This window comes from Dendrobium catenatum, unplaced genomic scaffold, assembly GCF_001605985.2.
Source record: "Dendrobium catenatum unplaced genomic scaffold, ASM160598v2 fragScaff_scaffold_1595, whole genome shotgun sequence".
Lineage (NCBI taxonomy): Eukaryota > Viridiplantae > Streptophyta > Magnoliopsida > Asparagales > Orchidaceae > Dendrobium > Dendrobium catenatum.
Genome location: NW_021320057.1, coordinates 153,329 through 164,615, shown reverse-complemented (window position 1 = coordinate 164,615; position 11,287 = coordinate 153,329). Strand labels below are relative to the sequence as shown.

Below are 11,287 nucleotides of genomic sequence, written 5' to 3'. Positions count from 1 at the left end.
GTGGATAAAATATTTTGTACAGACGATCAATCAGAACGCACCACGTTATTTTTTTCCTCAGTATTGCTACTCGGTATCGGATGACATGGCCTGTAGGCCCACATAGGAAAATTTGATAACTCAACTGCTAGCTTCTCTAAATCTTCAAAATTCAGCATGCCATGAAATCAAAAGTCTGTGTTAGGAAGATAAAATACAAGCAAGTCTTTTTTAACAGTGGTTTTTATAAACTCAACTTTCAGAGGATAATAATATGATGTATTCCCTATTATTATTTTATCTATCAATCACCAAAAATGTAGAAAAAATAAACACCTGCCATAGAAGCTTGAGAGCAGCTGGATGTACAAAGGCTATGAACTTGAAATACAGAAAAATCTCAGTCCAATTTTCCCCGCGAAAGCTGCAGGTTTCAAACAGAATCATCTCGTAGCGCATTCTAAATTATTTTATGCTTGAAGATTATATATACATTTGTAAGAGTTCCAAGTTTAAGTCACCAAGTGAGAAGTAAACATGAACAACAAAAGTAAGTAGGTAATCAGCTTAAATGTTTACAAGATTAGATGACCTGCAAACCTTCAGACATCCATAGCAAGCTGCTTTCATCTTCCTTTATCTTTCTTCCACATTATATATATATAACAGATGAGGCAAGTTAGTTCACATTCTCAATGCTAGCCTAGAACTGCATGAACTGGAATAATTTGAAGAAAATAAGCTTTGGACCTCCACGGTTCGTTAGAAGTTAAGCATCAAAGCAAGGAGGAAATTGGGACTCTGATGATAATCAATCCCAACCCATCAACATCTTTGTTACTCTGTCAACAATTTTGTTCTTTGATGATGAGAGAAAATGGTCATCATTGAGGAGGATTCTGTAAACTTCCCACTCACTATCACCAATAGTATGCCTTCCTATCTCCGCCTGTAATCAAGATTCATTAATGTCTTTCCAGGAATTTAACATTAACATAAAGTACACGAGAAGTTAGCAGAAAAAGCTACATACAAAAACTAGAAGTAAAACAGAAGATACAACAAGTTTCTCTTCCACTGGATTTCGTGATATAAGTGATCATTATTTGAAAACATAGGATAACAATAGCTTCAGAATAATGAACAAAGATGAATTAGTATTGTTCCCAGAAATGTAGTAATATCTATAAAATTAAGAAATTTATTTCAGCTTATTATAAATTTCAGTGAAAATGTCACTGAAAAGAAACACTCGCATTTAGGAGAAATTATTACATGTGGAGTCCGGACGTGGAGTTATGTTCGGACTCCAATAAAAATGCGACACGTGTCCATGTACACAGTGTACATAATTTTGTAATTTGTGTATAGTGTGCACAGTTGAACACACTGTGTACAAGAACACGTGTCGAGTTTTTATTGGAGTCCAGACGTAACCAGACTCCGCACGTGATAATTTCTCCACATGTAGAGTTTTACTGAAAGCATCCAAAATTTTGACACAAAAAGACAGCTGTGATTGAAAAGAAAATTAAATTATTGGATGCAAACCATACCAAAAAAATGCGAATTTGGAGCATTTTGAGGGCAAGGGTGATGTCATAGAGTACGAGAGGGCGGCCTTTGCCAGACAATTCAACAGGGTTAGCAACAAAGAGCTCCAAGTCAGGTCCACGATTCACAAGAGCAACACGTAGAGGTAAGAACAAGTTCATTTTTAAGCGACCACTTAATGCCTTTTGCTTGTTTGGGTCAATAATCTTTTTGCCATCCATTTGTATAACAAACAAGTCCACCTCACATTCTCCACCTTGGTATGAATAGAAACGCCCATAGGATATCTGAAAGATGAATATAACGCTTGTCAAGAAGACAGAACGATGCAGATATTTACTTAGGCATAGAAATAATGAAAGATGAGGAGTTTTGATTCCATTTATATCTTAATCTATTAACCTGGATGTTATAATCTTTTAGAGTTCTCATGATATCATAAAGAAGGCCTTTATGGTCTGGACAATGAATTTGTATTAGTGTGTGAGCAGGGCTTAGAGAGTTGTCCATCGTGACGGAGAGGCGATTTGATGCAGGAAGCAGTGCCTTAGATGGCTCTTCAGGAAGCTCTAAAGTGAACATGTCTTCTGTAATAGAACGGGGCAGAGTAGAGGAAGCTCGCAGGAAAGCAGTAATATCTTCAACAGTATGTTCAATATCACAGCTTGTTATGAATTCCCCTAACACAGCTTTCAGCTGATCACAAGTCTCGTCTTTTCTCTTTTTTGTATGCAATAATTCCCTGGAAACAAATATTGGTGCTATAAAACAAGAATGAAACATACAGTAACATAAATAAGAATTTTAAATGTCTGGGTGAAAAAAAAGTATAAATGATACAATGAAAAATAACACTTGAGTTCAAGTAAATACCATCTGCAAAAATTACACAAACATATTGTCATATTGTGTGAAAAAGTCACAAGTATTATGAATCTCACAAAGTGATAAAAGCCAAAGTAATTGAATAGATGTCATACTCCTTTATTATGCAATCTGCAGTTCTAAATGATGTTTTCATTTGCTAGTCTGCAGTTCTACATCAGATGTTTTCATTTGCTCCTCAGTTCCTTATTTCATGCCTGGTGTAACTAAAATTTTGACAGAAGAGGCTTACAGTTATATGAATAAAATTGTTCAAAATAATTTATGAAGATTAATTTTAACATCTTAAATAACACTTAACAAAAAAACAAATAGAAAATGAGGATTTATACCAACTCCAAATAGTTGGAATAAGGCTCATGATGATGCTGATGATGATGACAATGACAATGCTGAGAGTGGCATTTATAATAAAAAAATATAGTTAAAAATAGACATGAGTCGATTCATCATGTATAATTAAAGGTAGAAAATAGATGGGTAGATAAAATTAACACTATGGATTAGGAAGATGATGGAGTAGGCTTTAGGTAATATGAATACAAATTATTCAAAAAGATTTGTACAGATTCAATCTATCATCTCAATTAGCACTCAACCATAATGAATAAAAATTTTAAATTGTTGGCATAAGGCAAATGATAATGTAATGATGCATCTTTACAAAACGGCATCGACAATTATCGCATTTAACACCAAAGTTCAACTACTGATCGTAAAAACTGAAATTAGTCTGAACGAGCAATCTTCCAGTCAAGTTGGTGATGTTGGACCTAGTTAGCTCAAGTCTACTGATTGAACCATTTCTACAATTGATCCTGAAATTAGATGAAACAAAGACATTTAGAAGAAAATGATTCATTGTTGCGACCAACAGGTTCTCATCAACACAAACCAGGTAATACAAATAGATTAAGCAATCTAAATAGTCCATACATACTATATTAGTTCATTTATATGAGCAACAATCATATCAAAAAGGGTTGCGTGCACCAAGAGATTTCAACAAACTACAATGAGTGAATAGTCCAATATAAGCTTATTACAAGAAGACTATTCATCAATCACGAGTGCAAAAAATGATACAATCATTGTCGGTAATGAAGGACATATTTGATGTTCAACTATTGCAACAAATAGGCTGCCACTAACGACATCAAAGTGCAATAAGTGTTGTCAATGGTGAGAAAAATTCTCCCTATAAAAAAATTATTACAGAAAAAAAAATCCTACCAAATGAATACAAATACCCTATTTATAAATTTTTGGATTGGCTTTCCTGTTTGGATCAAGCTCGGATCAAAGTCAGCATGCCAACTAGCAAGCCAAGCCCTGTTCGGATTGATCTTCAACTGGGTCAAGGTTAAACCGATTGAGCTAGCTAGAGATCAAATCAAAGAGAATAAGTCTATATGTAAGAATGCACGCAAACATGTATTAATGTATGTATTTAGATTTAAAAGAACATATATATCAATATATGAATCTATATGTGCATGCATGTGCATACATGTTATGTTGAATTAATAAGTTACCTTATACAATCGAAAATTAATTGAGATCGAATCAATTTTTGGCTTGAATCAAACACGAACCAAAGTTAAAGAGCCATCATGGCACAAATCAAGCCAACCTAACCAAATTCAGCTCATCATGGGATCTGATTTTTATCAATATATGATTCTATATATTCACGCTGAACAAAGAATTTATCTCAGGAGATGATGCAGCCAATTTAAGTTGGGCTTAGACCAAACCATATGAACACTTTACATATTATATAGTTACTACTTTTATTATATCATATTCTTAACTCTTTTTTAAGTATTAGTATTACTTATATTGCACAATTACTGTTTGCTGCTAGCAGAATCACCTTTTTTTCTTTTTTTGGCTCTCCAATTATAGGTCAAGAGGCCATTACTTATGCACTGGAAATATTAGAGAAAAACAAGACATTGTATCAATTTTGCTAGGATTGTTTGGGTATTGCTCCCCTAGTGCTGTGCTCGCCCCCATCAAGAGAGAACCCCTCTTCCTTGATTCAGATCTTCTCTATTTTGTAAGTATTCTTCAAAGACACCAAGCTAGACTAACATAAGGATCTAAGGTGATTTCAATGCTAAAATTAAAATTAAAGCCCCTACATTTGATGCTGTTCATGACACCAATAAAGTATTATATTTTTATCACATGGATGGATGGTTTCTTTGAATCATATAGCATGGATGGTTATAGAAAAAAGAAAAAAAAAAAAAAAAAACAAATGTTGCAAAAATTAAATTAATAAGCCATGCAAAAAAAATATATTGGTGCAATTTAATGGCCAAATAAAAAATGTAAATGCTACATTTACTTGGTAGAAATAAAGGTAATGCTAAGATTTAAATATTGCAGAAGATATAATGATAAGAAACTCCATAGCCAACTCCTCACCTCAAGATAGTGCACAATCCAAGAAACTTTGAGGATCTGTTAACTAGAGCAAATTATGGCTAACAAATTTATAATGCATTGAAACTAACAAATTAATCCATCTGCGGGAGATAGAGGCCTATTTTTACTGGTGCCCCTACGCACAGGGTTCTTTATATCCAAGAAATTATATCAAATATTTATTATTTGTCGACCATTCCCATTAGAAGTTCTCAGCTATTCCTATATTCATAAGGTATGACTGGCAACTACACATCCTTTACTATTCCAAATACTCCACCCAATATCATAATACCATCCTATAATCTAGAAGCAGAAAAATGTCAGTTACACTTCAACCATCATAAAGTGCCATTTACTTGGCAACAAATGTTGTATTCCACTCCCCAACAATGAACATACAGTTCAAGTACTATTATATATGTAGCTTGCTTGAAGTTGATTCCTGCATCTCATCAAAATTAAAGAAGCAAAAAATCCTGCTTATATGATCACAAAAGTTATATCAATTAATAAAATGTACTACATAGATAAGTATTCTTATATGAACACTAAACTAGTAGACTGAAAATTCTATCTCCAAGGGAGTGATTATTCAAATCATGGAGCCAAACTTTCTCATAATAAAATCTTCATAATATATGATTGAATCTTCTTTTTAAATACAAATATTTGAATAATCCATTTTTTTTTAGGTAATGAGAATATTTTGGAGATTTATATTAATGTAGGATATTGAAGAAGTCGTTCATTGTCTTTGAGTGACATTGTGGATCATTTTATTGACTTTGAAAGATGTTGTATAAACTCTTTCTTCAATCACATTTATTATTACCACTATAAATAAAGGTTTAAAAAGAATGGTTTGGCATCCTGCAATCATAAAGAATTAAAGACAAGTGGAATGGGAGCGAAAAGAGAGTGGATTCCAACCGAGAGAATATTGAGAATTATTCATGTTTATGCGAAGGAAGAGTTGATGTTATTTTTAAGTTCTAGAAAGAGGAGAAGCTCTCAACCATAGCAATGAGCCAATCATAATATCTCAACAATTTCTTTTCTGCATCTAGTCCTAGCCTTCGCAATAAGCAGTTGTATTTGTTCTCAATCATCGACATAGATTGAATATTATCTCTATCACTATCTCTAACTTTAGATGAAGTGTAATATCTCTATGTATCCCATTTAAAACATAGTGATTATTTGATTTATAAGCGGCCAAGGATATGTGAATTTCAACAACCATATAACTTATGGGCCTTGTGTTTGTAATCACTATTATATTTTTCCTATCTTTTATTAGATTTTTTTTATGCTCTCATTGTCCTCAGTTGTATGCATAAACCCTAGATTGGCAAGACACATGAATCATATGGATTAAATGCAAAAATGAGACAATAATTTTGGCTAAAATGTTTTCATAACCTTGCATATTATATCATGGGTCCGCGGACCCAGCCTTAATTTTCAGGGGGTCAAAAAGTGTAGATTTTTTTTTTGGCCTTGAAGTTGGCTCGCCCATGTATTATACAATCTTTTTTCCCTTCCATTTCTTTCTTATAGATTGTCACATGCAAGCAGCATATGCACAATGACCCGGTTCCACTAAAAAAGAAAATGCAACGAGCACACATGAAATAGCAATAAATGTAGGCATTGTGATTGCAGAATAGTAGATGAAATTTAATACAAAAATAAAGAAAAAAAAAGTGCGCCAAAGAGAAAGTTATATCCAATAAAGAAACAAAATATAGGGAGAGCATGAGACCTGGTGTCAGTGATGAAGAAGAGGTCCATGACTCTCCCATCTGGAGTTGTTGAAACATTTACCCTCCTGATTGTGAGTTCAAGTTCACATAACACCCTTGTCACATCTAACAGCAACACAAAACAAACAAGAAGATCAGCAATTAAAAGCCAGCTCAGATCATAAATATCACAGAAAGAAAAAAGTTGAAGCACATGCAGCAACAAAATGAATATGTTGGACATAACATATAACATGCATAATAAATATATTAAATAGGTGAACAAACCTTCTTAGCCCCAAATTAGTCAATGCAACTACTAAAAACTACCAAAAAAAAGAGTAAATAAAAGGCTAGGTAGTTAGCAGATTCATAAGGGAGTAATAAGTTTCAATATCCACGTGAGGAAAAAATGGGTTCTAGATTTGGCAAGGCAAAGTGGTTTCCAGCAAAAGATAAAAGGGCATAGACCATCAAAAAGAAAACCAACAAAGGAAGAAGGAATCACCATGCAATAACCCCATCCGGTCGTAACAAGAAAACTTGAGCAAGAAAACCTGCGGCTTCTTCTCCATCTCCATAATATCTTGCTCTCTATAGTAAGAATCATAGATCTCAGAGGCTGAGGAAACAAGAGGGCAAGCCTCCAACAACCTCTTCTTTAGCAATCCCCACCTCGTCTCTGAAGCCCTGACCCTCCCTTCCACAACCCAGAACAAAATAAAGCACCACTTCCCATCCGTGCTCACATCTAAATCAATCAAAAACAACATTACAGCAAACCATGGAAAAGTAAACAAATCCGCACTTATCTCACTAATTTCCAAAAAAAATCATCAAAATCCCACCTTTCGAGAAAAAATTGAAGAACAGAAGGATGAGGAAATGGTTTCACCTCCTCTAACAATGCTCAAGCCGAAGAAGAGGATCACCCGACAGAGGTCGCAGCCGAGGCCAGTCTTATCCGGACAGCTGATGGTGATGACCGACGGCTCTCCGGCCTTCTCCGGCGCCCGGATGACCACCGGATCATCGCTTGGAAGACCCATCTCGATTCCTCTCCCCTTCTATGTAACAGTTACTCTCAAAGACGCTTGCTTTAGGTCATCAGAGCGCAGCTCGAGATTCCCGTGCTTTCTCGGTTCCAAAAGAATATACTATCAGCAAATAAGAGGCAGGAAGGAAGCTGAAGAGAGAGACTTTCAGAGCGGGGGCTTGACTCGTGGTTAGGAGTCAGTGATCGATCACTACGATTCCAGCCTTTCAGCAATGCTGGGACTTCAGTTTTTGAGCATCCATTGGTACACTGTGTACTAGCGTTGAGGTTTAAACACGTTGAATGATTCCCAGACGTTAGATCGTGAACAAGTTGTTCAACTCGATCCGTCAATCATCCACCGAAGTGACCCGATCCGTCTATATTAGTTTCAATTTCCATTAATTCTAAAAAAATATGCCATTTCTATTAAAAATATATCTTTTATTTTACAAACAGTGAAGAAAACTTTCTATCCAACTAAAATCAGGATTAAATTTCTGCTCGTCATTTTTTAAAAGATCTGTGGATTTTAAATTCTTTAAAAATATCTGGATAAATTCATTCAACGAAGTAATAGATTTCAGTGAATTTCTTTGGAATGAGACCTAAGCTCAATTATGAGTTCATTACATAGAAAAGATGGTCAAAGATCTTTAGAATCTAAAAAAAACTCTTCTTCAAGTGGCAAGCAGACTATCTCACAAGATCAATTCTCCAGTACAGAAGTTTCATTTCCTTCTTTCTCGAATTAGAAAAAAATATTCATCTAGTAGACTGATGTATCACTTTTTTTTTCTTTTTTAGAATTATTGGGACATGTCCACTTTCATTAATATGAAAAAAGAATGTATAGCAACAAAAATTTGGAGAGAAACCAAAACCATATATTCGCATAGATTTTTCAAAAAAAAATTCAGTAGTTAACTTTGTCCTTAATGGCCTTTTTTAATCAGAACTAAAATTGTATTAAGACAAGAAAATGTGCCACTATACTTTCTTTCATTTCTGCGCCAATAAAGTAAATTAAAGCACTAGTAATCATATAGACATATTTTTTTAATCCACAGAGAATTGTGAATAATCATTGATATAGTCAAGAACTTGAATAGAGTTAGGTATAAGCACAAAAATAGAAACCCCAAAAAAGAGGGCTACCAAAATGCTAAATGAGAAATCACATTCAAAAAACATGTGAGAGGAAGTTTCAAAGCTCAGGTTATGAAAAGAATAATTAGGCTGAGCAGGGATATCTCTTAAATTAAGTTAATCTGCCAATTTGAGAGCCCCCACCATAACCAGCCAACTAAAAGAAGAAAACCAAACGCAAAGCTTCTTTATGCCACACAAACTTAAACTAGTTAATCTCATCATGATTTATATAAAAATCATCCACAAAAGATTTGAAGGTATGATTGGTTAAAGTGGTGCCAATAAATGTTGTTTTGGCATTTAAGCCTCAATTACACAATTATTTTGGATTCAGCATGCAACGCAGCAATGCTAAGTATCCACCTATCGAATTTTTGTTCGGTCCGGTCACCTGATGTAGCTCTACATTCGGATTGCATTAAACAGGCGCCACGTAGCAGCCCGTTTACTCGGAATGACCCGACGTTAACCCATCTTCTTTTGCACGTTTTTTTAAAATATTTCAGGTCGGCTCGTCTTTGTGTATATGAATTGGGCGCGAAAAGTTAAAAAATACGCGGCTACTTTACAAGTATAATAACCTTTTGGTGTATTGTTCCTAAGATGTTATACAGTCTTTAGGGTTCATATGCCGCAGAAAAAGAAACCGTGAAGGGTTCGAGGAGATGGAAGATATGAATGTAGTTTTGAAAAACTTCGAAGATTTTGAGGAAACTATATGGACGTATAATGTTGATGATGAGTTTTCTGATTTATTACAAGTAATTTATTATCTATATTGTTTGATTTTTTTTTTTTTTTGCTGCTTCATTACGGATAGAACTGTATGTATCGACGTATATGACGATTATGTAAAACCCTGTACTGAGCTTAATCATAAGTAACGATTAGATTCACTCGGTACCGTTTGACATAACTCGGTACTACTCGATATTGCTCGGTATGAACTAATTGCATAAACGTACCGAGCAAATCAAACTTTGGTGGAAGTAGTATCGATCTTAGTAGTGGGAATATAAGTCATATGAAATGATTAGTATCGCTCGGTACTGATAAGTATCGCTCGGTATAAACTCATTGTACATTTGTAACGAGCAAATACATCATATTACTTCTTAGTATCGATCATTGAATATGCTCGATATAAGCTCGGTATCGATATGTAGATATAATGCTAAATTGGTTGTATGAATGAAATTTGGAGATCAATTTGTTGAAAGACTGCGACAGCTACAAATTAGTCAGTTCCTGAATGTTCCTCCGATCCCTCAGAATGTTCCACTTATATATATGCTGTTATCGAAGTGGGATTTAAAGACTGAGAGTTTTTTTATTAATGGTGGATCCACCCTGCCCACGACTCAACCGATCCCCACGACCTCTCCCACGTTCGTATCGAACCACCTCCCACGTTCCCCTTGTAAGGTTTGAGAGACAGAGCACGACAGGAGGAAGGAAATGGAATGAATTGTATTATTACGCATTGTCAATAGAATACAGTAAGGTATTAATAGATAACTGAGAGCAAGAAATAAAACTAAATACAAGAAAGTACAGTGACCGTTGGTCGTTATACACCTATGCTAACATCCCCCGTCAAACTGATGGAGGGGGAGCGACGATCAGTTTGTTGCATAGTAATTTAAATCGCCGTGTGGGAAGTGGCTTGGTAAAAATGTCGGCGAGTTGGTCGTTGGTCGAGATGTGATGTACGGTGATATGTTTGGATCGGATGTTGTCACGGATGAAGTCGCAATCAACGTCGATGTGTTTGGTGCGGACATGGTAGACCGGGTTGTTGGAGAGTGCAATGGCTGAGTTGTTGTCGCAATAGATGGTTGTGGGAGCCGTTTGAGGAATGTGAAGTTCCTCCAGGAGTTGTCTGAGCCACATTACTTCAGATGCCTCTGCTGCCAATGCTCTGTACTCGGCTTCAGTGGACGAGCGTGCCACCGTTGCTTGTTTCTTGACACGCCAGGAAATTAGAGATTTTCCGAGGAAGTTGCAGTACCCGGAAATGGATTTCCGGTCTTGAATGTTATTCGCCCAATCAGCATCCGAGAATCCCTGTAAGGTTAACTCATCACGATAAAGAGGGAGGCCATGATCAGTTGTACCTTGAATATACCGGAGTAGATGTGTTAAAGCAGTGAAGTTGCTGGTCATCGGCTTGTGCATGGATTGGCTAAGTTGATGAACGGCATATTGTATGTCCGGCTTTGTTAATGTAAGGTACTGAAGCGAGCCGATTAATTGGCAGTACAAATGCGGATTGTCGAACGTGCTTGAGGGGGCGGTTGAGCTGGAGGTTGTCCCGGACATAGGATTAGCAACTGGCTTTGCATTTTGCATGCCTGCTCTGTCGAGAATCCGTTTGGCATATTGTTGTTGATGAAGTAGTAGTCCGTAGTTAGTGTTTACGGTCTGGATTCCCAAGAAGTGAGCAAGCGAGCCAAGATTGCGCATTTGGAAGTGATCGTGGAGGCTCGATAGTAGA

At 35.8% G+C, this 11,287-nt stretch overlaps 1 protein-coding gene across 2 annotated transcripts; it reads right to left on the bottom strand.

Annotated features, from left to right (window-relative positions):
* Positions 1-425: 425 nt before the first annotated feature.
* Positions 426-7,897, bottom strand: LOC110099986 (ACT domain-containing protein ACR10). 2 transcript variants are annotated; one of them, XM_020827334.2, is made up of 7 exons: positions 7,498-7,897; positions 7,111-7,353; positions 6,623-6,728; positions 3,192-3,236; positions 1,936-2,275; positions 1,536-1,820; positions 426-928 (listed from the first exon to the last, which is right to left on the bottom strand). In XM_020827334.2, exons 1-7 carry the CDS (start codon positions 7,649-7,651, stop codon positions 791-793), a joined length of 1,311 nt encoding a protein of 436 aa, XP_020682993.1. In that variant the 5' UTR covers positions 7,652-7,897; the 3' UTR covers positions 426-790. The 2 variants fall into 2 exon arrangements, with proteins under 2 accessions (XP_020682993.1, XP_020682994.1); XM_020827335.2 differs by lacking the exon at positions 3,192-3,236 and having other exon boundaries at positions 7,498-7,894.
* Positions 7,898-11,287: the final 3,390 nt, after the last annotated feature.